At 50.8% G+C, this 27,422-nt stretch overlaps 9 protein-coding genes across 9 annotated transcripts; 4 read left to right on the forward strand and 5 right to left on the reverse strand.

Moving 5' to 3' along the window:
• Positions 1-188: 188 nt before the first annotated feature.
• Positions 189-3,986, reverse strand: Aud_009108 (cytoskeletal protein-binding protein SLA1; the record flags this gene model as incomplete). Its single annotated transcript, XM_043293969.1, has 4 exons — positions 189-214; positions 289-2,109; positions 2,177-3,614; positions 3,789-3,986. 4 exons carry the CDS (start codon positions 3,984-3,986, stop codon positions 189-191), a joined length of 3,483 nt encoding a protein of 1,160 aa, XP_043149904.1.
• A 1,048-nt stretch (positions 3,987-5,034) lies between these two features.
• Positions 5,035-6,674, reverse strand: Aud_009109 (protein OS-9; the record flags this gene model as incomplete). The annotated part of the gene is made up of 2 exons (XM_043293970.1): positions 5,035-6,480; positions 6,558-6,674. The coding sequence occupies 2 exons, from the start codon at positions 6,672-6,674 to the stop codon at positions 5,035-5,037; spliced, it is 1,563 nt and encodes a 520-aa protein (XP_043149905.1).
• Positions 6,675-7,504: 830 nt separating this feature from the next.
• Positions 7,505-9,780, reverse strand: Aud_009110 (putative C6 transcription factor; the record flags this gene model as incomplete). The annotated part of the gene is made up of 2 exons (XM_043293971.1): positions 7,505-9,610; positions 9,667-9,780. 2 exons carry the CDS (start codon positions 9,778-9,780, stop codon positions 7,505-7,507), a joined length of 2,220 nt encoding a protein of 739 aa, XP_043149906.1.
• Positions 9,781-10,380: 600 nt separating this feature from the next.
• Positions 10,381-11,263, reverse strand: Aud_009111 (phosphosulfolactate synthase; the record flags this gene model as incomplete). The annotated part of the gene is made up of 4 exons (XM_043293972.1): positions 10,381-10,876; positions 10,948-11,030; positions 11,095-11,174; positions 11,227-11,263. The coding sequence occupies 4 exons, from the start codon at positions 11,261-11,263 to the stop codon at positions 10,381-10,383; spliced, it is 696 nt and encodes a 231-aa protein (XP_043149907.1).
• Positions 11,264-14,852: 3,589 nt separating this feature from the next.
• Positions 14,853-16,331, forward strand: Aud_009112 (phosphatase PAP2 family protein; the record flags this gene model as incomplete). Its single annotated transcript, XM_043293973.1, has 3 exons — positions 14,853-15,239; positions 15,336-15,870; positions 15,943-16,331. The coding sequence occupies 3 exons, from the start codon at positions 14,853-14,855 to the stop codon at positions 16,329-16,331; spliced, it is 1,311 nt and encodes a 436-aa protein (XP_043149908.1).
• Positions 16,332-18,150: 1,819 nt separating this feature from the next.
• Positions 18,151-20,343, forward strand: Aud_009113 (PWWP domain protein; the record flags this gene model as incomplete). The annotated part of the gene is made up of 5 exons (XM_043293974.1): positions 18,151-18,313; positions 18,464-18,950; positions 19,010-19,370; positions 19,452-19,686; positions 19,742-20,343. The coding sequence occupies 5 exons, from the start codon at positions 18,151-18,153 to the stop codon at positions 20,341-20,343; spliced, it is 1,848 nt and encodes a 615-aa protein (XP_043149909.1).
• A 782-nt stretch (positions 20,344-21,125) lies between these two features.
• Positions 21,126-22,487, reverse strand: ppmA (type 2C protein phosphatase PTC7; the record flags this gene model as incomplete). The annotated part of the gene is made up of 1 exon (XM_043293975.1): positions 21,126-22,487. One exon carries the CDS (start codon positions 22,485-22,487, stop codon positions 21,126-21,128), a length of 1,362 nt encoding a protein of 453 aa, XP_043149910.1.
• A 989-nt stretch (positions 22,488-23,476) lies between these two features.
• Aud_009115 (putative pre-mRNA splicing factor) lies at positions 23,477-25,318 on the forward strand (the record flags this gene model as incomplete). Its single annotated transcript, XM_043293976.1, has 3 exons — positions 23,477-23,518; positions 23,663-23,696; positions 23,781-25,318. The coding sequence occupies 3 exons, from the start codon at positions 23,477-23,479 to the stop codon at positions 25,316-25,318; spliced, it is 1,614 nt and encodes a 537-aa protein (XP_043149911.1).
• A 515-nt stretch (positions 25,319-25,833) lies between these two features.
• On the forward strand, positions 25,834-26,649 carry Aud_009116 (J-type chaperone JAC1; the record flags this gene model as incomplete). Its single annotated transcript, XM_043293977.1, has 1 exon — positions 25,834-26,649. The coding sequence occupies one exon, from the start codon at positions 25,834-25,836 to the stop codon at positions 26,647-26,649; it is 816 nt and encodes a 271-aa protein (XP_043149912.1).
• Between the last annotated feature and the right edge of the window lie 773 nt (positions 26,650-27,422).

A 27,422-nucleotide genomic window follows, 5' to 3' on the forward strand; every position in this document is an offset into this window, starting at 1 on the left:
GAGTCGAATCGAATAACATGCCATGAATCAGTTGCTGTATGCGTCTCAGCATCACGCTCAGCAGAAACAAGAGACATCATCCGTAAGGTGCCATTCAATCCCGCTGGCAAGAAATAGTAGAAAATAATGTATAGCAGAGAAATTATCATGTGCCGCAGGACAAATCAGATTATATACACCGCGCTCTTTTAGAAGCCGAATGGATTTGTGGGCGCTAGAAGGAGAGAACAGTCAGTGGCCTTGAACACATGGTGACAGGCTGGCACATCTTAGCGATGGGGAACTCACTAGCTTGTGCAAGATTAGCCCGCAAACCTGTTGGCTGGGGAGTCAGCTTCTTAGGAGCATCATGCTTGACCCCAAACCGTACGGGAGGAGGTGGGCCGGTCTTCTGTGGCTGCAAAGGTGCGGCTGTGGGCTGTTGGGGAATAGGGGGTATGGGTGGCGGGGAGGCTACAGCATAATGCATACTGCTCGCACCGTTCATGCCAGTAGGTTGGGGTTGAAGAGCCGGAGGAAGTATCGAGTTAATGCCTGTCGGCATTGGCTGCTGTGGCTGGGGTTGAAAGCCTCCGAAGCCTGTCGGCTGCGGTGCAAGGCCCTGGAAGCCAGTCTGCTGTTGCTGTAGCTGCTGCATGCCAAATTGTGACTGTGGCTGGAACCCAGTGGGCTGTGGCACCAATCCACCTGCAAACTGACTTGGCGGCATGAAACCGGTCGGCTGCGGTTGGAGCGATGGATTAAAACGTTGCTGGTTCAAGTCGGTCAGACTCTGGCCAGGCGGGGCGATCTGTGGGCCGGGTTGAGGAAGACCGGTCAGTTGTGGTTGCAATGGAGGAGGACCAAAAGTATTTGGCTGCTGGGGGAAATTCTGTGGTGCGGAAAGCGGCCTCTGTGGAGGGGGCGGGAGAAGCGAGCTCTGAGCCATATTTTGAGGCGGTTGTGGGCGCTGCCTCGATGCCTGCTGAAAGCCTGTCTGTTGAGGGCTGAATGTCTGGGCGCCGGTTTGCATAGGCTGCTGTGCTATTTGTGCCACTTGGTTGAAAAAGCCAGGAGTGGCACCTGGCTGTTGCGGCTGCAGCTGGGGCGTAGGCACTGCAGTCGGCTGTGGCTGGATAGCAGCGGGGGCTGACGGAGCTTGAGAGGCCTGAGGAGTAGGCGCGGGCGCCGGCTGTGCAGGAGTGGGCTGGAGAGGCGCTTGCAGTAGAGATAGGTCAGCCATTGCCCCAGTAAGTTGCTTTTGCACTGGAGCTTGGGTTGTAGCGGGCGGTGCTGTGGCCGGAGGTGGGGATGAGGGAGGTGGCGCCGAAGACGCGGCCTGTTTAGGTTGCTTCACCTCCCAAGCATCGTCATCGAAGCCACGCTGTACTGGCTTCTCAACTGCAGCAGGAGCGGGTGGTGTTTCGGTGCGTTCCTGAGGTTTGGGTGCGTCCTCCTTCTGCTCGAAGGCCTTCGGATCGACCACATCACCGGCCAGGACCGTGGGTGCCGGCCTGCCCTTGCGGGTGTTGTTGCGTAGAACCCCTCCTGGGCCGGAGAAAAGACCGCCGGGAGAGCCAGCCTCCCCATTGCTGATGACCTCTTCTCCGCCGAAGCTGACATTGCGCAGCTTGGACTTGGACCCAGTTCTGCCGAACATATTGTCCAGATGCCGCATAACCCGCAGAATATCACCCTCCTTCAATCCAAGGGTACGCAGAGTCTCAGAGGTAATGTCCGGTAGAATCGCTTCATCCATGGAGTCTTTGATAAAGTTCTGAGCATACCGCTCGCATTGATGAGGTCCGACTCCAGCTTTTAGGAAGAAATCAAACCAATCGTACTCGGGCCCAACTGACGCACCGGGGCGACTGGCCTCGGATTTCGACTCGGATTTTTGAGCTCGGCGGCGAATATCAGATAGAGGCTTGTCTTCGTCCAAAGACACGCCCGTAAGTTTTTCCACGTATTCGAGGTCCTCAATAGACATCTTGGGGATGGGGACAGCAATCTTGACTCCGTTGGTCTTATGGAGGTGAATCTTCCCGTCTTGCAAGCCGATAAATTGCGCTTCAACCGTGAAAGACTTGGTACGATCTGTCCACTGCCTTGTCTTGGTGGGATCCGGTTCTGTAATCACATTTAGACGGGATTACAATTTATTAGGGGGTTAGGCAAAAGGGTGGAAAGGACTTACTCGGCTTATTGGAGCTCTTGCTGTCGCGTTTTTTGTGCTGCTCGAAACTCTCAGTATCCTCTCTTACCAGAGTCACCGTTGTTTGGTAGGGTGGTTTAACAGTGCAGCTTACCTCAGAGGTCCGTGAATCTATCGAGTCAGTCCTCGATTTCCGCATCGCTTCCTTGGCCAGGCGCGTCTCTTCGAGCCGATTCCTTTCTACCGTTGATAGGCCCGACTCGACGCCAGTGGGTTGACTGGAAACAAAGCCGGTGATTTCGATGTAGCTGCTTGGTACCACACCCTCTTTGCCATTCTTCATGCGTCGCACCATCCACCATTCCTCAGATTTGGTGTCGTCCAGAACGACGACCTCATCGCCGGCAGCCACAGTAACCTCGTCATCTCCCTGCGCCATGAAATCATACAGAATTTGACCCTTCTTCTTGCCCCCGCCACCTGCACCTGCTGCAATGACTTCCTTCAAGCCCTCGGCACGGTAGGCTCCAGAGATCTCACCGAGTGCGGAAACAATCTCTCGAGCGGTGTCCTTGGCACCAGCATGAAAATCGATACTTTTGCTGGGGCGAACCAGGTCGAGGAAGACATGTTTGCCTTCAATAGAGTAATGGGTGAGTCTATCCGCAGTCCATTCTTGCATGTCGCCGTCCCCTTCTGGTGAGATAAAAATCGTTCCTGTCGCGATGTTGATTCCCAATGTCGTTGGCATCTTCTTCCTCTTACCCATAACTTCAACCATTTCATTGATATTGTACAGATGATAGCCAGAAGGGGAACGAGGCGTTGACTGTCCGATTCGATTATATGGGGGAGACTCTTTCACATGGCCCTGGGTATCCCGCTCCCTCACCGCGGCATACTGTGGGCGTGGAGGAGAGGATTCCGGCGGAGAGTACCGCTCCACTGGAGGAGAGAGCTGTTGCGATGGAGGCCGCTGCGGTAACACTGGAGGCGGCGGCGAGGGTTCCCTCTGATAACTGTCCTCTGGTCGATAAGAGGGTCGCTGGGGCTGCGGCGGCGGGATATCCCTGGAGGGTTCGGATTCCACGGGTGATGCATGTTGTTGATGAATGATATTCGCTATTGCTGCTGCCGCTGGGTTCTGTATCGTGTCAATCGGGGAGCTAGTAGACGCGGGCGCGACCGGTTCCTCCGCCGGTACCTCGACCGGGCGTTGCGGAAGGGCCGGAGCGGACGGCTCGACAGGAGCAGGAGAAGGGAGAGAAGGCGGGGCAGTGGCAGCGGCGGGAGTAGCGTCCTCCTGAATCTCAATGTAGTTTGCAGGGGCGAAGCCGAAATCCCCATTGACACCAACTAATGTCCAATCTGGATCGGAAATATCGTACACCATGAGTTCCGCATCCTCAGAGAATGAGACTTCTTCGTCGGTCTGGCGCGTATAGTCGTACAATGCCTTTGCATGGCTGATCGCGGGGGCCTATGAATTGAATGAGTGCCCCGTTAGCACATCCATCATCTCATCGTCAAGAAGTGTACGTTGTAGAGCCATGACTGGCATAACCAAACATCCGGAGCGCGCCCCGAGACTCTCAGACAGGCTGGATGTCCCAGACCCTTTGGCCATGGAGCGTCCCACGACAGTGTAGCTTACCTCCTCGACATAGTTATTCGGTACAAGACCCTCCGGTTCATCCTCGTCATCCCGTTCGGCCTTCTTCTTCGCTTTCCACCAATCGTCTTCGACGCTTTTCTCGAGTAAGTAAAGCAAATCACCCTCGCGAAGTTCTAGTTCGCCTTCGCCTTGGGGCTGATAGTCGTAGACCGCTTTGTATACCCCGAGGAACCCCATTTTGGATTCAAGCCCCCGGGCGAGCGCCGTCTAACTCGATGAGGACAGGATGGTTATTTTCTAGCGGCTCCGACGGTTTGGCGCGAGCTGGAAGTGACGCCGAGATTTAATATCGGAAGTCAGGGCGAGCCGGCCGTCCGTAGGGATTGTCGAGTTCGAAAGAGTAGTCTAGATAGTCGAAGTCCGGTTGATGGTCGATGGATGGGGGGGAACCAGAAGCCTTGGCAGTTGGGTATCCCCTCTCCCGAGTTCTGACCAGATCAGGGTAAAGGGGCTAATTATGCGATGAAGAAGATCTGGGGGAAGGCAACCGTTTCAATTAAGCAAATTAATGAAAGTGATAGAGGAGAAAATTAAGAGAAATAGAGCTGACGGGGGTAGAAACGGAGAGGGAGAGGTTCAGTAAGAGAGAGGAGGTTGTCAGCCAGAAGCTAGTAGTGAGTAGAGTGGGTGAAGGTACGTAGTTAGCAGTTCTCCGGACGGAGTACGGATACTTGGTACCTGGTTTGTGGCCCCCGGATGCTTGGGACTGGACTACTGTACCTCATTATCTCTAACATTACAGTTAACTCTGCGGTTTGATGCTAAGTAAATTCTTAAAAGATTGCAACAGCCAGACAGAATCCATGTACCTGAATATCTCTGTTATTTCACCCGTCACCTCGCCTCGCCCTATCTACATTGTGGAGGAAATGGTCCCACCTCGAGTGTACTAGTCTGCTGTGCTAGACGCTTTCATGCTGAGGCTTTTGGGCAGCTGTTCCTGGCGTCAACCAGGAGCGATGATCACGTCAAAACGGATGAATTCCCTCGTGCCTATTTCCTTGATGACACGGAGGACCCTGCCTACGTCATTTCTTACCTTTCTCTACACCAAAGTGTCTTTAGCCAGTTGCCGCTCCAATTACACGGAGGCCCCTTTATCCTCAACTGACTTCAGTAAAATATTTCAAAACTTGATGGGAAGTGGTATTTCAGATCGTAGATGAGGCTTGATAATAGTAATGAAATGTACAAGATCAAGACAGAATTACACATCAACCACCCGCTAGAGCTCATCCTTGAAGAAGATTTCCTCGCTGCCGTCTTCGGCATCATTAGTGGTCGGCTCTGATTCTTCCGGCTCCTGATGGTCTGTTGTCTCGTCCGCCTTCTTCTTTTCCTCTGCTGTCTTTGCATTTGATTCCGCCTTGTCAGCAGTAGCTTTCTGTGCCGGGTGCGATGTAGAGCCCTGTGCAGCCTGATCTTTTTTCTCATCGTCGTCGGGGTCGATCGTTCCGACTAAGCCACGCTCGCCGTTCGACTCGACAATCTCTAGTGTCCAGTCCTTGCCCTTGGCATGCTCCTCGAGTCGGCTTTTCAGTGTCTCAATCTTCTCGGGGTCAAGGCCATATTTCTTCAACTCCTCCTTGGACAACCTGGTTACCTCTCCATTTTGGCGCTTGGCAACAACCTCGATCTTCTCTTCTCCAACAGATGCTACTCGACCCTTCTCAATCTGTTTGCCCTCTGATCCCACCCATTTCTGCGCCCCGACCTCGATATCCCCGACAACAGGAAACTCGGATGTAATTGCGGATTCGACGAGCTGCTGAGCCAAATGATATTCCCGCCTTGCTTCCCAGTCGGAAACCTCTTCCTCGGAGAGAATTTCCCGGCATTCTATCGCGTGCGCCTCGTCCTGCTGAGGTGGCAGAAATGCGACATCGTTGCACAAGCGCGGGGTGTAGATCACCATCAGATATGAGCAAGTAGTGAGCTCCTTGATCCAACCGATCCGATCTGTGGATTGCGGATGGCAGTGGAACTGAACTTCGATCTTCCGGTCTTTGCCTGTCAAGTCGCACTTTGTTCCACCGCGCAGTCGCTGCACTAGGTACCGCGACCCGCCTTTAGTCTGGAGCTCGGCGACATCAGTAGTTGTCTTTTTGTGCTCCGCATCCCCCTCCAGATCCTCGTCGTCGCCACTATTCGGAAACCTGCCGAGCACAAAAGAATGAGTTGCAGAGTCTTCTATCGGCGGGTAGTTGGGTACGCCTGGGCCGGACGGTAGTGCATGAAACTGCTTGATTTGCTTCTTGTAGCAGAATGAGTATGACCACCATCCAGATATGTAGTACATGCATTTGCCTTCCATCTCGCGCAGAAGCTCCAGGCCACGATCCGTCGCGCGTGCAATTTCTCGCTGCTCATCCTCTTCAGTGGCGCGATTAGCTCCGTTCGTCTGGTTCTTATCTTCGCTGTCGGCTTGCGGGATGGAACAGAGATATCGCTGTCCGTCAAGGAGCATCTCCTCGTATGTGAACCCAGGTCCTTCTATCGCCTCTTTATTGTCGTCTTCGGATTTACCTTTTCGACCTCCCAGATATACTTGCGCATCATTGCCTTCGGCGGATGTCTTGTCAGCGTAAGACGAAGAGCTCTCTTGTTGTTTCTGTAATAACTCCCTCGCCCGCGTATCGAGAATATAATCATCAGGGAAGAAGACTTGGAACTACAAGCAGATATCATTAGCACAATTGCTCGTTTAATTTCTGCAGAAGCCAAAAAACCGAAACACGTATGGCATACTTGAGGATACGCAAGAAGATCATCCTGTATGTTGAACGCCTTCTTGCTGGCCCATGCGCCGGAACCGGCACAAGCCAGCACCAGCAATGGCGTGAGAGTCCGTACACGTCGGACCATGACTTCCGTGTTTTAAACCGATAGCAGTAACTAGATACCAATGGATCGTTATGACAGACAAGTCCTCGCTGCGAAGCTCCGGTGGGAATTCCCAGGGTTATTGCCTTCTGTGCGGGGTGTCAGGGTCAATGGAATGACAGGCGGCAATCCATTCTCATGATTATAACAGCATATAGGAATCAAATCTCAGAATGCAGACGTATGTCATTAGAAGCTGTAGCTTCAAAACATGACAGCTGTAAACAACATCATGATCTGCTATCATCGGCGGAGATCCGCATTGTGTCCTTATCGACACGTGGATAACGATATCTTAGGTCATCCACCAATGAACCGAACACTTCAAGGAAACGAAGGAAGGAAAAGGAACGAATACAATGGAATCGATACTTGATTTCCACCAGAGGGTAAGATACTTTTTGACTATCTTGGAGTGATACCAATCTCCAGGTATTTGATACTTCATTACTACAATCGTACGATTCACTACCACCTGCAGTAACCAACAATTGCGATTTGAAAGCATAGAGATAGATGCCTAATGCTTTGGGGATGATTGGAGACATAGCCAACCGTACTCCATCCAGACGCCAAAAAACAATGCAACCAGGGTATTTCTCAGACTAGATAGATATCCTCCCATGTATAGTGAGAAATAAGAGAAAGATATACGAGGACCACGAGGTAAAGTGACGCATGCGCAAGCTATGTTCGTATCATACAGAGTCATGAGAAATGGACAAGTCATCAGTAGGAGAGCGTATAGCAGGTCAAGTCCGAAGGTCTGGGGTTTGATGCCTTCGCATTGACTGGCCAAGTGCAGCGTATCATCAAGTCTCTCCCCAGAGGCCAAAAACGGAGAGATCTTCTGCCATGTAGAGAAGGCCGTTCTCCGAGAATAGTACATCGGACAAGGGTGTTTGCCCTCCGCCATCTGTTCCCATTCCCGGCTGAGCGGTTGTGAGGGTTCCTCCCGGTGAACAACCAATGGGTATTCCCGTTGTTGTCAGAGTAGATATAGTATTATCGTACGGCAGCGTAGCCGCTCCTTGAGGACCACACAGGGTATTCCAAATGTCATTCTCCGATTGACCTGTGGAAGCTGTTTGTTCTGGCCCTTGCGTAGAAAGCGAGCCTGTAGCGAGCTTCTCGGGAGATAAGGGGGACGGGGCTGACTGATCGCCACTGCGGCTTATAGCCACGTTGTCGTTGGAGGCTGATGGTTCTCTTGTAAGCCCTACTTGGCCAAACAGCTGGTCGACCTGTTTGCTCCGGCGTTCCATCCATTGACGGTTTCGACGGCGAACATATTCGGCCACCGCGCCTCGCAGGTATTTGATGATCTGGTAAAAACGACAGGCGTGCGGATCATGTGGTACAAATAGCCCCAGAAACTTTTCGGACTTGTCCATACCTTCCTCGAGCGGGAGAAGATTGTCATACTCGGCAAAGAACGCCGCTCCCAACACGACGGCCGAGTTGAATACTGAATTGATCAGAAAAGGTAGTCTCCGAGGTAGAGCTTCAAACCGAGACAGATCGTCCGCAATGTTGAGACAGCGTAGAGCAGAGTAGACACATGCGTCAGAGAAAAGAGCGACGCGAGAGGCGCTGGCTCTCGGATCGTTGGAGCTGATAGCCGGATCAGTCTTACTTCTCACGTATTGCGACACCCGAAATACGAAGAACGGCCGAGTTAACAGGATGATTGACCAGTAATATGCGCCGAATACATGCGCCGCGGCCAGCATACTTTCAAGATTTTTTGAACTTAAACGCTCCGTCTGGACACTGAGAAAGGTTGGCAGGTTCCGGACCCAAGCCCGGTGCTGATTTGAGATCGTTTCCGCAACATTGATCGAGACGACTTGTCTCATATAGACTTCCGTTAGGATGCGATCAAAGATACGGCATAATGCAACCACGCATAGGGATAACTGCGCTTCAGGTTGGGATCGTTGTTGCTCCCCTGCAATTGTTGCCTGATCACCTATATCAGAATCAAAATCCGAGGTCGCCGGAGGGCGCCCTAAGGAAGCGCTAAGGAACAGGTCCATCATCCGTAAGCTTTTCCAAACCCGCTGCCGGGCCCGACGCTCCCGGGTGCAGAATAGGGCATTCGCGTCCCTTCGATGAATTCCGACGGCATAGGCGGCCCGTAAGGCGATTCCCAGGTTCATGAACGCACCATTCCGACGACACGCGCCAAGCATATACATTGAGATCAAGACATAAGATTGGATCGTGTAGAGGCTGGGAGTTTCGGTGAAAGCGGAGAATGCTAGCTGGCGGCCACTGACGAAGTACTGTTCAGCGAGATCCTGATTGGTCTCCGAAACCTGAACTCCGATTGCGAGAACAAGGTAGAAGATCGAGCTAACAGTATCTTCATCGCCAGTCGGATTCCGAACCCAGTTGGCAAGCCGCGGATAGAACTCGTCGAGATCGAATAGATCCAGTAATGGACTGGTAGCAAGGACATATTGACGAGCGAGTCGTTGTGCCTCGTCGTTACTCGGTGGCGCAGATAACGGTCCTGTTTGGGTAGCCGGACTACTCTGAAAAGCCTCAAGCATAGAGTGCCGCGACGTATCCTCTGTGAACTCGCATCGCCCGATTGACAAAGAGACGATACGACGTACACTTTGCAGGAACGACAAGCTCGCAGAGTCGCCAATATACATGAATTTTCCTTGCCCATCACGAAGCAGCCTGGCGACCTTGGGCACAGGCGCCGTCCCATCCTTGTCATCCGTTGTTTGTTGCTCCAAGTCCGCGCTATGATCCTCGAGGGCGTTCAGCAAGCGATCCATGGCTGTTTGCCTCTGCGGAGTCGGCACCATGTGCTCGCTAAGAAGCATAGTCTCCTTAGGAGCATTAGCCTTCAGTAAGCGGGCCGGTTTATCTGAGAAGTTGCATTCCGCTTCCTTGCGACGCTGTATGCAAATCGTACACGGCTGTTCTCCGTTACATTTCTGCTTTCTCCGTTTACAGCTGTCGCAAGCTCTCCGGCATCGAAGCCGTGCGCCAGGAGCTGTACTAGCTCTAGGCATGGCTTAAAATTGTAAGCGTCTTTGCGCAAGTGGTCAGGCCACGGGATATTCATGGATGCATGAACCGTCGGAGCCAAGACGCCGGGTCTCTCTCGTTGAGATGTTGGATTGCGAGGCGGAAGAAATGCCAGGACCTAGACAGGCTATGAATTGCTTAGGAAAATCATTTTTCGATGGGCAAACCCATAATTAGTGCCAGAGTCAGAATGCTTGCCCGAGAAAGAAGCAGAGGCTCATTGAAGCAGTCAAGTTATATAGGACGATCCGATCCCCAGGATTGGCACTGCGGAGATAGCTGCTTACTAAACTGCCGCTTGCACGAGCCTTTTCCTCAAAAGTCACCAAACAGCTAGAGAGAGAGCAATACCATCAAGTGCTTCGGGATAATCCTCACAAGGACCTTTCAACTTGCAATAAATGAAAGGACCTGGACTCTAATGTAGGTCTGAAAAATACAATCATTTCTTATATGTCCTTTCTATCTCGTATTCTTCACGCCTCCATCGAACCACAGCTATACAGATGCTAGCCATCGTATGGAATACGATCTTCCAGTTTCCCGTCCTATTTTCAGATGCGTCGCGTGAAAGACGAGTAATGTCCATGGCACAGTTTATCGATCCGTATTGGTACCCCATGTGATCCTCGTCCGTCTATTCTGACCGAAATGACACCACTTTACCCCAAGTGTCAGCCGTGCCCCAAATGCCCTGTCGCAGGCATGACAGTTGAACAATCTGACTATGGTCGACGAACAAGTTGACATCGATGCCGAACTCCCTGATATACCAGTTGAACACTTTGGGATCTGCCGCTTCGAACATGACCCGCTCAGACGGCAATTCCTTCATTATTGTGGACACGACGTCGGTCCGCCATGATTGCACGTTTTCTGTTATGCCCTCAGATTCGATCATCAAGCGTTCCACACCCGCGTCGAGGAATTTACGGCCCATGTTAACGAGCTTTCCTGGGTCGGAAGTTCCAATTGCCTCAAGGCCAGAAGCAGGTGTGTCACCTCCAGCACCAAACTGAATGCCGAGCTCTGGCTTTGCCTTCAGCTTGTACGCGTGGACTTTGTCAACCAGGCGAAGCCAGTCGTCTTCTGGAAACGATAAGAAACCAGATGAGAGTTCAATAACATCGAATCTTTGAATGTGTTAGTCTCGAAGATCGGGCAAATGGTATGAGAGGCAGTGCCTCGACGCGCGTAAACGAACCCGAGATCCTTGCATTTCTTGAGGTACTTATCAAAGACAGAATTGGCATCGGGATGTGTGAGAAGATGCTCGGCCCATCCTCCCTGTAATCAGTGGACCCCCGGTCAGACGGTAACTCTTTTGATACCTGCGATTGAACAAACCTACAGTTGAAACATAAACACCGTAGTCGTGGGCGAGGTCTATCAGTTCTCTCAAGGGCTTTTCCTGGAAGAGAGAGAAAGAACCTGGGTTTCAGTCAGCGGAGCTCAAAAGGCGGTGCACTTCAGTGGTACATACCTCCTGCGAATTTCAGACCATCTACATGGGTGCCCATTCTGGAAAAAAAGCGTTAATACCTATGTTGGGAATCTCTTTGCGCCACTTCCGATCCTTACGTTTCTAGAACATCGGCCAAGTATCGCTTTCCCATCACCTGGAATGGCACCGCTTGTATCAGCTTTGCGATTCTCACACTGCACTATGCTCGTTCCGGTTTCTCTTGAATTCCCGAAAGCGCATACCGTATAGTATGGACCTCTGATCTCTGTGACCCCTTTGCTTCTAGGCTTAGGAGGCCTAGGGTTTGATCGTGCAAATCCAAATCCATGATGTTTATCTTGGAGCAATGTCAGTTGTTTTTGCGCCGGATATGATGTCGCAAAATATCTTGACAATCTTGTTGTCGTGAGTGTGGATCTCTTTCGCGGGACAGGCCCAGCGATATATTTCGGGGTCGTAGCAACGCGAGGTGTGGATGCAAGCATTATCTCCGTTTTCCTGCCCACAATTTGGATAAGACTATGTTGGACTTCACCTTATACTTTGGCAGCTCGAGTCTTCCTTAGGTTATGAAATTCGCATCTCTTATGAATCGAAATAGCTGCTGCTAGTTAGGGGTAGTTTGGCCCTAAGCAGTTCCCGTCGCCGAGGGATGAGTTGTTTGACGTCAAACATATGTAACTCAAATGCGGAAAATACAAACTGTGAATATCATGTCTTTCTCTTGTCTCCTCAGAGAGCACCATGAAGTCAAGATGGCGACAGTACTGAGAGCTCGTGACGTCATTATCCTGAATACAACTGCTGCTCCTTATGCATGAATTGATGGCCAGCTTGGAAATACATTGTTTCAGCTCACTCCTACTCCATGAAGTTACAATATCCATGCTACATTACAAGGCTCCGACTACCAGTGACAATGGAAGTTTTCTATGGCCAGACTGTATCTGATTAAGGGGTTCCATCCTCGACTCACCTATAGTTCGATCGGGCGCGCGTCTGCAACACGGGATTTGAGGTTTCATATCCTTTGGCTGGTGAGAAAGAGTGTTGGATTGATGCGAATTATGGGCTAATCGAATATCCTGAAGCCAACATGAACTGAATGGCCACCATAGATACCTGTGTAAATATACCTTATGAGAGAGACTGCAGATACTCCTCTTCTGTTGATAGTTCAAGATATAGCTAAACTAAAAATACCGAGCCCGCTTGGTTCTCCCCAATTACCTTCCGTATGACGCAAACACAGATATAGTATTGTAGGTTAGTTATCACCTATTCCGCTCCTCAGATTCTATTCTCCGCCAAGTTTCAAATCTCCGAATAGAAGTTGTATGCGATATGTAAGGAGTAGATGAAGCAAGTAAGGGAAAAAGAGGCAATAAAAAGAAGTCGCGCCAATGTGAGGGTCGATCGCGACTTTCAGATCTCTGTCAACTGAGGGTGGATCTGATCAATTAGTGGGAAAAATTTAAACTTGCGACACTCAACCAACTGGTCGAGAAGTTCAATACATGACCAAGACCTAAGGTAAACTACATGGTCTACAACCTAGAAGCTCTGCGGCCCATCTGGCTGGTTTCCTGGCTACCTGCGGACGTGCCATCCTCCAGGTACATATGTAAACTCTTGATAACAACGGGATGCCTTCTCATCCTACCTTAGGAGCTCCATCCAGCCAAGGCGGATCTTAGATTCGTGGCTTCGGAAGTCGGAAAGCCGATGCGCCGACTCGGTGAAGCTCGTTCCGGTCCGTCAATGAATCTTTGTGTTGACGAAAGCATATGACAGTTTGAGCCTTCATCGCATCTCTTGACCAATTCTCTTTCATTTCAGCAGCGGGATATCAAAGATCCTGATAGAGAGGTATACCGAACTTCCTCTCGCACGTATCACCTGTACTGGGTTTCCTGTTCTGTATGGCAGGCCTGGAGTACCCAACGGTGATGATGATGATGATGATGACGATGATGGTTGACCTCTAGCCATATGGCTATGCATAAATCTCTGTCCTCGTCTTGGCTTGCCTGACTAAAGGATACCTTCATAATGAAAGGGGACGCACTGTAGGGGATGAACCATACATGCACCTTATCATTGGTTGCTGCCTCGCACCTCAGGCCAAGTTTACCGTATCACTAATGGCAAATGTACTGTGTACCTAGGTCCTAGCTAGGCTCATGTGACGTGGCACAAGCACCATGCTTTATGGATGACCACAATCTACTGAGTCAAAGCTCCGTAACAATGGACTTGTTTGACCGGACTGATTACTACAACTGATTGGTAGTATCTAATGGCCACAAATACAAAGCAAGGTGTTTCGGGCGAAGCGGAAAGATTTGTCGCATTACTCATTTTCGAGAATATTCATGTGCTACAAATTCCACAACATGATGGGACCATGAGTAAGGGTACCGAACTCCGAGGCCCAGATCCTGATAGGGCTGTTCTTTGGCTTTCCGTGGTCTCCGCTTGTCCATGCTGTCTTGGCATTTTTTCGTGTTTGGCAAGCTAACTCTATCTGACATTGTGACAAATACCGAAATTTGAACTAGATAGGACAGTTAGATAGACATGATGGCAAAGCACGAAGTAGTAGAACATAATGACTGATAATGAAAACGGCATGGAACTTTGACTTGACCTGGTATAGCCTAGAGAGGTAGATACTAAGTCATCGTCGCATACTGAATGCCCTTAGCGCACAAATATTGTGAAAGCTCCCCGATGTTGCATGAGTTGTGATACCCGGTCGATCCGGATGTACATTGCCACCCACTCCTTCCTTGGCACACAGAACCTCCCATAGTTCCTAGGTACCTGTTCGATATACATGGCTCCCCCTAGTTGGCTCAAGTGACTCAAAGAGGAAGAAAAGCTGGTAAAAGAAGGAATAGATACTCTCAATTACTTTGGACTGTTATGATATATTCTGTATTATACTCTGTAGCATGTATGCACCTTAGCAATCAAAAAAGATCTACGATTTTCCGCCTTGGGCTGAAAGAAACTTGGAGCTTTCGGAAGGTGCCCGCGTGCGAATAACCAAGAGGGGCAAGTGCTATGCTGGTCCCATCCGAGCCTTCCTCAACCTTGATTGACCAAGGTACCAAAACGAAGCGGGTTGTTTGTAATTCATTCAAGTTCATCCATTGATTCAAGATGCTTGGAAATCCCTTACCACCCGGATTTCCCCTTCCCAGCTCACCATCTAGAGGATGTGACCATTTATATCTCTTTCTTTCAGGTCTCTCTACGGAGTACTTATTCACTCATTGTTTCACTAGTCTCCTTATTCAACCCCAGGGAACCAGGTAGTCGACACGCTTGGCCTATCTAACTGGCTAATGCTCGCGTGCGCCTCTAGCCTACTATGTGAATGATGTCGTCTTTCCTTTCCAAGTTTCCAGCACACAACTCCGTCCTACAGTAGTCTCAAACCTCCCATAATTCGAGGCATTTAGTGTCTCAGTGCCTGGGGTTCTCTGGGTGTGACCTACCTACCTACCTACCTACCTACATACTCTTATCTTTAGCGATTCCGTTCCTTGGTATTGACATCCTCCTCCTCTTCCTTTAAGTACTCTCATTCTTCTCCCTGGCTATCTCCTGTCTTGCCTCAAGGGCTCTTTGTCAACATGGGAGCTGGGCCTATCCTAGAGCCCCTGGTCGTAATTGTCCTGCTCTTCGGAGGGACCTGGATAAATCGGTCTACCGCAGCTTTCTCTTCTGTGCGCAGAGTTCGTAGATCCAGCACGTCTACACGTGCTTGTTCTCTAGACTCGCTGGAGTCGGGCTTATCGTCACCAACATCAAAGGACGCTCTGTTGAACGAACGATCCCTGTCACCAACACTGGTGCAACCCGACGACGCTCAATGGCGCAAACGCCAGATTCGGATTCTCTCATGCACCTTTGAGGTCAAATCTCCAGATACTGCTGTCTTTCAAGACCGTCTTCTCAGTCGCTTGCTCCGGAAGTTCCCTTTTCTCGTTGAGTGCTGGTACTGGGCCTTAGTTTACTGGGTATGTCCTGGGTTTCTATATTGTTAACAATCTCTTTTCTGCCTAAGAGGGGAAAAGGAAAGTGAAAAGACAGTATGCTTACACGTCAAACTCTAGACATATCAGCTAGGCCGTGCATTCACTGCGGTCACCCTCCAAGAAGGAACTGTTGATGTAGCAAGGAAACATGCTCTTCAGATCATCCAAATCGAGAAAAGCTTGTGCATCTTCTGGGAAGTCTCAATTCAGCAGTTTTTCCTTCGGCATAGTCAGCTGATGTCCGTGATCAACTGGGTGTACTCCTTCATACACATTCCAGGCACTATTGCCTTCCTCGTTTGGCTCTACTATTACACTACGACGCGGAACCGAGTCGATGAATCGCAGATGGGAAAGCCCTTGGGTGCTGCGAAAGGATCCCCTGCTGGCCCGCTGCTTTATCAAGCCCGGCGCCGTACCCTCGCTGTTTGTAATCTCCTCGCTTTCGTGGTCTTCACTCTGTGGCCCTGCATGCCCCCTCGCCTCCTCAGTGACAAGAATGTGAAAGGCCCCGACGGAAAGCTAGGACATAGCTACGGCTTTGTCGATACTGTGCATAGCGTCAATGGTGCTGGTAGTGTCTGGACCGAGAATCGGTTTTGTAACCAATACGGTAAGTATTGCCAATTGTCTATTGCGCTTTTAAACTCTTCTCCTGCGGTGCTAACTGTAAACTTGTCGACAGCTGCCATGCCATCGTTGCACTTTGGATATTCCCTGATGATTGGACTTACAATCATGACTATCCCATTGCCGCCACATCAACGCCGGCCTGCTGTTCGCTCGCGCTTGTTGGGTCGCACGCTGGGTTTCCAGCTCCCGTCATGGTCCCGTTTAGCTTGCTTGTTGGTCGGATTTCTCTATCCGTTCGTTATATTGGTCGCAATCATCGCCACCGCCAATCACTTCATCCTTGACGCTGTTGCAGGGACAGTCGTCTGCGTCCTAGGATGGCGGTTCAATGGCATCTTATTGAATCTTCTGCCGTTGGAGGACTATTTCCTCTGGCTAGTTCGCATCCATAAACCAGACCCCACTGCTATGGACGGTATCGACTACTCGGACGATAACTAAGTACCAAATTATCTTACTCTTTACCGATGAACTGCTCTCTGATGCGTCATGTCGGACCTCAACTTTGGAACTGAACATTATGATATCCTTCTCTATTCTTTATCTATTATTGTTGTGGGATTCTACGGACCTCATTTAGGTTTATTGTTCTGCGAAGCCTGCCCTTACACCTATGATCACAATGCGACTTATGACACTCGGGGAAGGACTAATAACGACTGTATCTTTTCTCCATGATATCATTACATCACCTGAAATGTGTACATATAGATGACGAACTAGACGTTCTTAATGCGGGAATAACCTGCTCCTGTCCCAGCACGACGGCATTTTCATGCTGAAAATATCACAAGCATCAGCCGAGCTCGATACGAACTATCTATTACAGTAGCTGAAATGTTGCTGTTTCTATGCCAGTGGAAGGCAACAGAAGCCTCAAAACAGACCGGCAGGATGATATTGTATGGCTGAATATGATTACAATTGAATACCTACCTATGCATGGCTACCAGCGAGCTACGCAGATTGTTAATGCTGGATGTTGAACCGTTGATTAAGCAAAGAAGGCCAAATGAATAGGCTATTCAACCCTATGAGCTATCATTATGCAAGCCCATAGAGCCATATTTCACGAACTTGAAGAGATCAGCAAATACGGAATAAATGAGATCGATTCATTTTCAGTGTTACTTGAAACAGCGTGAAGATTCGCGGGGTGCCCTCACTTTTCATTGACCCGCCTCTCTTCAGGTGCCCCATTCATCGATATTCCTTTCATCCAGCACTCCCCTGACTGATTTCCTTGTTCCTATCTCGCGAGCCTAGGAGATTCTTCAATCATAGAAGTGTGTTTGATTTCGTGAATAACCAAGCGTCTCTGTACCTTCAAGTTTTCGTCACGCCAACCCGGTATACTCGGCTATTGGCGCATTGAGCGAGTCCGGGTCTATAGGGTCAACAAGGTCAGTCATCATGTTCTTCTTCTGCGCAGTAGTTGCTCCTGCTAACAATATCGCCGGGCCGGACGTCTGTAGCTGCTGCACTGAAGATATCGCTATCATACATTTGGTCGCGTCGCGTCCTGTCTTGAAGTAGTCACAATTGACTTCCGGAGAGAGGGGCGTTTTATCTGCCTTCGGGAATTTGCGGCTATTGCCGTTTCTTTGCAACAATTGATACTACGCGCAGAGAAAGAGTTATCGCAGTTTGAACAGAAGGCTCTTGTGGTCCTTTTGCTGCAATCTGTCAGTTTGCGCTTCTCCGTGTTTCAGAGCTAAACGCTAGGCGATCATCAACAGTCCAAGTGTTGTTGAAGCCGCGTCGTTTCTTTCTTGCGTCTTGATCATCCATCAACTACCTCAGTCTATTGATCTGAGAAGGTCCCCGAATCATCCATTACTGAGGGATTCGCACCAGGCCGATTTTGTATCTCCCGGTCGGCCTTGTCATTACGCAACCTGGTGGCCTGTCGGGTCAGATTTCGTCTTGTGGGCTAGCGTACGACTTTCTAACATACTACGATACGAGCAGCAGACCAGAATTTACCTGGGGGCTGTTGTTATATTCGATCTTTTGAACTCGACCGTTGTTGTGTTGAGCTCGTCCGTTGCGTCATTTGTGGATTGGCAGACTCCCTTTTCCCCCAAGCGCACGCGTTGTTCGAACTTCCCGCCTCCCGGCGTCGCGACCTTCTCCACCACATCTCCCGGCTCAAACCACCTTCATCCTCCCACCACCTCCTTCATTGAAAGCCTCGGCTTCCTTCAACCGCATTTCAGTTCATTGTTGGTCTGAATTTAATTGAGCTTTGTCGCACGCTATGGCCGAGGATACCCCTGCTGTCTCCAGGACAGAAGCTGGCGAGGCGCCTGTTGAGCGCGCTCCTTCTGCAGAGGCCAAAACTGCGCCCGTGGAATCAGCTCCAGAGACATCCAAGGAGCAAGAAACAGAGAAGGTCAATGGCACCCAGGAAAAGACATCCGGTAAGAATTTCTCAGTACCGTTGTGTTGTGACCTGCACTTTTCCCAGTCTTTTTTTCTTTTCCTTTTTCTTTGGGAAGGGGCAAGGTGTCCCTCGCTTTCGCTTTTCACCTGAGACGTTAATCGCTAATTAAGCTTCCACTGTCTATCAGGCGAGGCTAGCGTATCTGAGGAGAAAAAAGAATCGACGGATACTCCGGCTGAAGAGTCCAAGGCACCTGTAGAGGCTACTGACGCGAAGGAATCGGAAGCGACCGCCGCGGCGCCTGCAGAGTCCGAAGCCACCACAGCGCCCGAGGCTCAGGAAGCTCCTCCATCTTCCAAGAAGTCTGGAGGCTCGAGGCGCAAATCCACTAGCGGTGTCCCCGAACATAAGTCCAAGCTGAACCGAAAGAAGTCGCAAGCTCGCATGACAAATTTGCACGCGAAGCCCGGCGAGTACTATCTCGCGCGCCTGCGGAGCTTTCCTCCCTGGCCATCTATCATCTGTGATGAGGAAATTCTTCCTCAAACTCTACTGAGCACGCGTCCAGTGACCGCTATGCGGGCCGATGGCACCTACAGAGAAGACTATGCAGACGGAGGCAAGAGAGCTCATGAGAGAACTTTCCCTGTAATGTTCTTCGAAACAAACGAGTTGTAAGTGCCATGCCGAACTTGTCTATCTCCATGGAGTGGGCGGCTAATGGAAAGAACAGCGCGTGGATTCCCAACACAGACCTGACTCCGCTCGATCCCGCCTCCTGCAAAGACGTACCAGAGAAGGGCAAATCGAAACAACTTCTTGCTGCTTATGCCGTAGCCGCAGAAGGTCACGATTTGCAATACTTTAAGGATCTGCTGGCTGATCATCAGCGCGCATTGCAGCAGGAGTTGGAAGAGCAGGAAGCTCAGCAGGCCGCCAAGGAAGCGGCCAAGGCCAAGAAGAACAAGCGGAAGAGCATGGACGTTGTTGATGACCTGGAGGATATTGACATGGAGGATGCGGACGAGCCCAAGAAGCCAAAGAGCTCGAAGAAGCGTAAGAAGGACGCAGAAACCGATGGCGAAGCTGAGAAGGTGAATTATGACTCTCCATTACTCATTGACAGTTTTACACGGTCGCCAGACTAACACGCTTTTTTTTTTCTGGTGTTATAGCCTGCTAAAACACCCAAGACTGCCACCAAGTTGAAGTTGACCACCCCCAAGACCCCGACAAGCGAGACTGAGAAGAAAGCCACTGGCGCCAGCAAGGCTAAACAGACAGCAAGCGGCAAGAAGACTGGCAAAGGTGCCGTCAGTGACGAGGGCGAGGAGGATGCTGGCGCTGCGCCGAAGGTGCCAGAAAAGCAAGTAGACCAGGGGGAAGTCAAGGAAAGAAAGCAGAAAGAAGGTAAAGTCGACCTATCCGAAGATCCATCATGAGCCCAGATTAACTTAAAAGACAGTTCTCTTTGTTCGCCACAGACTCCAAAAGGGCTTCATTTCGCGTGATCAACCCCCCAAGGAGGAGGAGATGACTACCATGTCTAGCTACTTTACTAGACTTGAGAAGGTTGCTGATGATCTTGAGGTCTCGATCATCCGTGCAACCAAAATCAACAAGGTTCTCAAAATGATTGTGAAACTTAACTCTATTCCTCGAGATGAGGAGTTCCAGTTCCGTCGCCGTGCTATCAACATCTTGTCCAAGTGGAAGAATGTGCTCGATGCCGATACCACGACAACACCGGCCGAGCCAAAGGCTAATGGAGCTCACAAGGAGGACAGCGTTGAAACGCCAGCGAAGACTGAAACCGAAGGGGAGAAAGAGGAAGAAGAGATCAAGCCAGCCAAGCAAGATTCGGTGGAACCACAAGACGAGTCAATGGCTGATGTTGACGTTGCTTTGGAGAAGGCAGAAGCTCCTGAACCAGCCAAGGAAGCTTCCGAGAAAGAAGTTCCCAAGACTGAAGAGGCGACCGGTGCCAACGTGGCAGAGGAGAAGGCGACCGAGGAGAAACCGGCAGAGGAGAAGGCAGAAGAGAAAGCTGTTGAAGCAGCAGCGTGAACATAGGCACACATGGTTGTCTATATGCGTTCACCGAATTCTCTCATCTACTTGTACCTCTTATGCTTACAATAATGCGCCTGTTACTTCAGTTTTGGCATTCCTGCTCATTTTCTGTTCGGCTGGAATTCCCACTGATATTCCCTATGTCCCTTTTCCGCCGCCGATCGATGAGTGGAGATTTGAGTGCTCAAAAGCCTTTTTAACTCTTTTTTCTTAGCAAGGGGCCTTGTCCCTTATTGTCTCTGTCTATCCCATGTCTATCTTTTCCTGTTTCACTGGTCAGTGACAGTGGCAAGTCTGCAAATGGAACTGGGTACTATGGATTGAAAGCAATGTTGTGTGGCATGGTCGGAGACACCGTGAAAGGGTATCAAGTGCATTGAACCAAGATGAGGAAGGAATAAGCAGACCTCGCAGTTTCTCTGTATCTTGGGGTGTTCTCCAATCCTTTCAATGTGATGGGGTTTCTCGGGTCTCTTTGATTAAGTCTCAGAATGTTAATTTAGTCTCGCGAGCTTTTTGTTTTGGGTTGAGATTTAGTCCTTGCAAAATACAAAGTTATTCATATGAAATTCCATCGAGCATATTGTCCAGAGACATCATTGATAACTTGATAATATATGGTATCCTATTCTATTATACTTGGTGCTGTATGGGCAGATAACATCATATGATACAGCGCAACACCTATTTCCAGCCCTGGTGGACCCGGCATGCTCTATACATAACTACAGCGCCAAAACGCAGATTGTGAGTGAATAGTAAACAACCTCAGAAGTCTAACGAGATTCATGACCTCGACCTTCTTCAACAGCCACGATGATCAAAACGCAGATGTCGTCCACCTTTCCGCCTCGGTACCAGTCGCCCGGATAATAACGCTGAGCTTCTTTGGCGAATGGGCCGTCCCGTCTGGAATCCATGCTTGCCCGTTTGGCTTCGCCCGCGACTGTGGAAGCGAGTAGAGACTGGAGCGTATGGTGCTGAAGAATTTGGCTGGATGGCGGGACATTGCCTGATGTGGAAGCATCGGCCACCGACGACTTGGACGACGAGGACGGCCAGGGAAGTAGAGAAGCGAGGCCGTCAGGGGCCGTCAGGGCTCCGAGATCATCCGATACTTTGATACCCAATTCGGGTGTGGCGGTCCATGCCCCGGTCAGAATCATCCGGCTTGTGACGAGCTTCAAGATGTCCTGATTGTTCAAGTTGTCGTAGACCCCATCGGTAGCTAGCATGAGCACGTCACCATGCTGCATCTGGAGATTTGTGACGGCCGCATCGCGCGGCGAGTCCTCCAAGAAAGAGCCGCCGAATATGGAGGCCTGAGCGCGCATTTTCGGGGGGATGATGCTGAGTTGATATGGTGTGTTGAAGCCATGAGTCTGTGGGGCCGAATAATGATGCACAGCAGCAAGACGGAGGAGCATCGAGCCCGAGTCACCTAGGTTGGCCAACTCGACCTGACCATCTTCCAAGCCCACCCCGACCGATGCAGTACTCCCGCCAGCCCGAATCGACTTGTCCGCCACCAGCTTCTCGTATCCTGACTGAAGCAAGTTCTTGGCTCGCAATTTGTCGGTCGACGAGTCCCAAGATAAAGCCTCTAGCGCCATATAGCGGCACAGAGCGTGAGAGAAGTTCGCTGGGTCGACCTTGGACTCCACCCAGCCTCCAACTCCGTCCGCGACCGCGAAGGCGATTGCGCCGGAGTCTCGATTTCCAACTCTGCTCACAAAGAAAGCATCTTCCCCACTGTCTGGTCTCCTCTTGCGTCTGGTGGCCGGGTCGATTTCTTCTGGGACTACGCCAATGGCATCGTGAAGCTCAGGCGTAAAATTTTGGAAATTGGTGGCAGGGTGGAAACGGCGGTTCTTTGGAGAGGACGAGGCCGCCACACGGTAGGAGATGCGCGGAGCATCGAGACTGAACGATGACGTTGCATGAAAAGTCCTCCGCGAAGATCGTGGGAGGTGTGATGCAGATAGTCGCCGGCTTCTAAGGGAGGAGAGGTAGTCCGGTAAGTGTCGAGACCATATTGTGCTAGACGGCGCAAAAGAGACTAATCTGTCTCTTGCGACGAATTGTAGGCTACTGCAGGCTGAACTGCAGGCTCTACTGGAGGAGGCCAGCGGGATCATCGGCAAAGAGCAGGATCGTCACCGGAGGGCCCTGTCCCTCACAATACCAAGACCCTCCAGCAGAATAATTCCGTATAACGATATTGTCTGCTGGACCATTTGAAGGATGATGAAAAACGCTTGGCGATGATACCGAACAAGCAGCCGACCGTCACGGATCAACCGCTTTGAGCCGGACTAACTGGGAGTGAATGATAGGACGTAACTGACGGAGCAATAATGAAGTCCTCTACTTTTCGTCCGGTCAATTGGAGACTTCTCGCAGGATAGAAAAGCCACTTGACCGATCACTGGATCAGCCAGAGGTCATGAGAAGATCGTGGATAATCATTCTTGCTGAATTTTCCCTTCCATGGCTGATGGAAACAGAATAAGACGGGATCGCCGACCGCCTGGCGTCATCGACCGCCTCAAAGCGAAAAAGATAAGGGAGTTTGACCCCGAGATTTGGTGACATGATTTCGATACGGACACTTCCAGACGTAACTGTTAGTTTTACAACAACTCATTGATGACTCGAGCTCTTGAATTTGCGAAAACTAGATAGATGGTGCAGGAGAAAATTGACATACCCGTAGCAGTCTGGACGCGGCTCATTCTCGCTGAATTGCTTCAGCGTAGGTGTCGATCTTTGCAAGAATAATAATGAGAATGAACTTCTTGCCAGGATAGACTGCACGAGTGAAGCAGAGTCTCGTAGAAAGATTCTCCAAGGAGAACGACCTGTGGTGGTGACAAAACGGTCAATCCGCCCTGGACAGACTGTTGAAAATAACGTCGTCTCCGCGTTTTCTTTCCTGGCCTCCACTAGTACTGCAGTGCCACCATACGAGCAACCGGTGGCTCTTCAGACTGATAAATATCCATCGGAAAATCTTTTGCTACTCTCTGCGATTATACCTCTGGCGAAAAGACTATCTAATAACGAAGTCATTCTTTCGAGTTTTGTCTCAAGCTCCCCGCCAGTATCTGCGCACTCAGTGCCAAAGATGATGCACCCTTCAAGACAGGCGTACGTGGAGGAGTCCGAGGTACGAAGATTCTTCTCCTTCTCTGGCCCTCTGCTTCTCGATCCATATAGATCCTAGATTGATCTACCTATGTTCACATTATCAAGTCAAAGGCTCTCTTCAGGAAAACTTCCACTGACGTCCAATGATGTTTGGGTTGACTAGGATACGGAAATGGGCATTGACCTGGCAAATATTCGTAAGTAATAGCTTCCCTCGCTCTGACTTTGGCTTGCGACCCGAGTATTCAGTCCTTCGGCTGACTCTTCCATGTCAATCGCAGCCGTCGACCGCGACTATGATATTCCCTCTGCTGCAGCGGGCATACCCGCTGAACGAGCATCTGCCATTCTATCCCAATTTGAGCGCAAGCGACGAGCAGCCGCCATGGCGGTTCCGACGGACGATAACCGTGTGCGCGCACGACTGCGTGAGCTCGGGGAACCGATCACTCTTTTCGGAGAAGGCCCCGTGGACCGGAGAGACCGACTGCGTGAGCTTCTGACCGATCTGGCCGAGAGGCAGGAAGCGGCGGCCGCGGAAGGTGATATATCCATGCGAGGTACGACAGAGGAAGCTGAAGAGGCGGGAGAGGAAGCAGAACAACAGGAAGAATTCTACACAGAAGGCTCCGAGGAGCTACTCAACGCCCGAAAAGCCATCGCCCGCTATTCCTTACCCCGAGCGAAAGCACGAGTAGAGCGCTTACGAGAGGAATCTACAATCCCATTGAGAACACATATCAAGCACCGCAAAGCGATCAAAGAGAAGTTGCAAGGGTTCGACCTTTACGGGTCGCAGATTGCGGGCGATCGCCCTGTGAGCATTTGTCGCTTTGCGCCAGACGGAAAGACAATCGCTGCGGGCAATTGGGGTGGCGGTATCCGCCTGCTCACCGTACCAAATCTGGAGGAGAAGTCAAATCTCAACGGACATACGGATCGTGTCGGTGGATTGGCGTGGTTCCCCGGGGCAACGCTTCCCACGTCGAATGTGTCCGAGTCGAGTGTCAACCTTGTCTCCGGAGGCGGCGAGGGCAACGTGGCGCTGTGGTCACTGGATAAAGATACACCACTAGCTACACTGTCAGGCCACAGCGGTCGTGTGTGCCGGACAGAATTTCACCCTTCGGGGCGGTACGTCGCCTCTGCTTCATTCGACACGACGTGGCGCTTGTGGGACGTCGAGACAACTGTCGAGCTCCTACTTCAGGAGGGTCATTCACGAGAGGTTTACACCGTGGCATTCAACAATGACGGTTCTCTGTTGGCTAGCGGCGGTCTGGACAGTATTGGTCGAATCTGGGATCTGCGGACGGGCCGCACGGTGATGATTCTTGAGGGCCATATTCGAGAAATATACGGTCTTGACTGGGGCGTCGACGGATACCGTGTCCTGTCAGGTTCGGGTGATGGTTGGATCAAGTGTTGGGACCTCCGACAAGTACGCAATATTGGTGGGATCGGCGCACATAAAAGTGTCGTGTCGGATGTACGGTGGTACAAGGGCACTGAGTCGGCTGCATCTTATCTGCCATCCACTGAAAACAACGGGCGAATGGATGTTGACAGCAACCCGACGCTCACGACGAGCGAACAGTCAACGTCAGCAACCCCCATTCTACCAAAGAAGTCAGGCACATTCTTCGTCAGCAGTGGGTTCGACAAGAACGTCAATATCTTCAGCGCGGATGATTGGTCTTTGGTCAAGTCCTTGAGCGGCCACGCCGGCAACGTCCTTAGCACAGACATCAGTGACGATGCCCAGTGGATTGCCAGTTGCGGGCACGATCGGACTGTGAAGCTCTGGGGCATAGAGTGAATTTATAGCACTTACGAAGATTAAATAAGTTCAATCGACAATGTGGCTACATTTACGCTTGCAGACTCATATACCTACAATAAGTCCTTATTGCCAAGCGCAGCGGCTGTGTCGTGATTCCGGCCACTCGAAGAATAGCGCATTACCATTTTCAACAGACTTGGATAACATTGTTCCAGCCTAGGCGTCAACGGACTCTAGCTTCCCCTTGCACGTGTCTCCTCAGAAGTATAGATCGCATCGGACGCTACTCCATAGAGAGTGTTCATCGATTATGAAGCCTTACAATGCGTTTTCGAGATAAATGACGTAATCTGCGCTCAATCGCTGAATGTTGACTAAGCGGCACGTGCTTAGTTTATCGTATTATTTATTGCTTGACCGAGAAGAAAGTTACCGGAGCAATTCCCAGATGGGAAGAGGTGTTTCGACAATTCCTGATCTAATCGCTAGGCTGCGCTAAAGAAACGAATCCTTGGAGCCATCAGCCAACAGACGTACATCCAAAAGCAAAGATGGCCGCATCATTTCGCATGCAGCGGCTGGCACAGCGATCGCTGCTCTCCGCAGTTCCCCCATCACGGACGGAGGCCAGACACTCGCTATTCTCAACAGGCGCGTGCATTTTTTGCCAACTGAGACCGAGGATCTTGGCTGCTCAACCTGCGCGTGGACTTGGTCTGACGTTGCAAACCCGTCGACCTGCCTCGACCTCCTCATCTACAACAGCCACCGAGACAAGCAATCAGGATAACAACCTCCCAGACCTTACAAACCACTATACTATTTTTCGCGGGACCCTGCCGGCAGGGCCACCTCCCGCTTCATCATTTCATATCCCTCTGAGCGATTTGAGACGGGAGTTCCTCCGCCTGCAGAATGTGATACATCCGGACAAGTATCCGCCAGGACCAGCGAAGCAGCGGGCGGAGGCGTTGTCCGCCCGGGTCAACGAAGCGTACCGGACACTAGCGGACCCTCTGCAGCGGGCGCAGTATCTTCTGCGCGAGATTCATGGTATCGACGTGACCGCGGAAGACGGAGCGACCCAACATGCGCTCGACCCGGAGACACTGATGGAGGTCATGGAGGTTCAGGAGACGATTGAGGATGTCGGTGCAGGCCCGGAGGCTGAAGAAACCATTGCTGCGCTGAAGAAGGAGAATGACGCGCGGGTGGCGGAGTGTGTGAAGAGCTTGGCGCAAGCCTTTGAACGGGGGGATATCGAGGCTGCGCGTCAGCAGTGTGTGCGGTTGAGGTTCTGGTACAGTGTCGGAGAAGGCTTACGGGAGTGGGAACCAGGCAGGACGGAGATTCGCCTGGTTCATTGATTACGGATTCTGGAAGTGCACTACGCGCTTTGTCGGTCGGTGTCTCTTGATCTTAGACCCATAGCTAAAGAGTATGTACGGAGCAAAAACTACCTCTCTATATTAATTTGATATGGAGCATGACTGAGACATGCCACTCATTGCAACACATACATACAATGCCAGTAGTAATAGCACCTTGTATGCTCATCTTCACCTGAGTAAAAGTCCGACTGTGATATCTTTCGACGAGCTGCACTATCCAGTTGATCAAATATTCCCCACCAGGACTCGAGACTAATCAGACCGAGGTTCGTAGCAAACTCGCAGCGGCAAACCCAGCCATATTCTGATCTGAAGCAGTAATCGAAGTCCACCAATCTCACCGCCAGATGAGGAAAACGCACCCAGCCAGTTTGGGAACTCCCCCAGGACTGTTAGCATGTGTATTAACACGACAGTCATTACTATCCTTCTCTAGTTCATGATTATTTGGGGTATCAAACTAACTCCGTTCACGAAGCGACCCGCAGTTGGGTCATCAAGAGGCTGGGACAAACAGCAATTACAGCACTCATCGGGCAACAACCTAAGCCATTCGAGGAAGCCGGCATTGGCGTCCCCGACGCAGGAGTCAACGCTAACGGACCAGACTAATGCTACTCAAAGCACTCTCAAACGACCTTGCTTGGTCACTTTCACCCCCCTCTAGGATCAAAAGGAAGAAAAGCGCTGCAAGCCTGCAGCTGTCTATTACCCGCGTGACTTGCGCGTGTTACAGTCTCCATCAGCGG

The sequence above is a fragment of the Aspergillus udagawae genome (assembly GCF_001078395.1).
Source record: "Aspergillus udagawae IFM 46973 DNA, scaffold_7, whole genome shotgun sequence".
NCBI lineage: Eukaryota > Fungi > Ascomycota > Eurotiomycetes > Eurotiales > Aspergillaceae > Aspergillus > Aspergillus udagawae.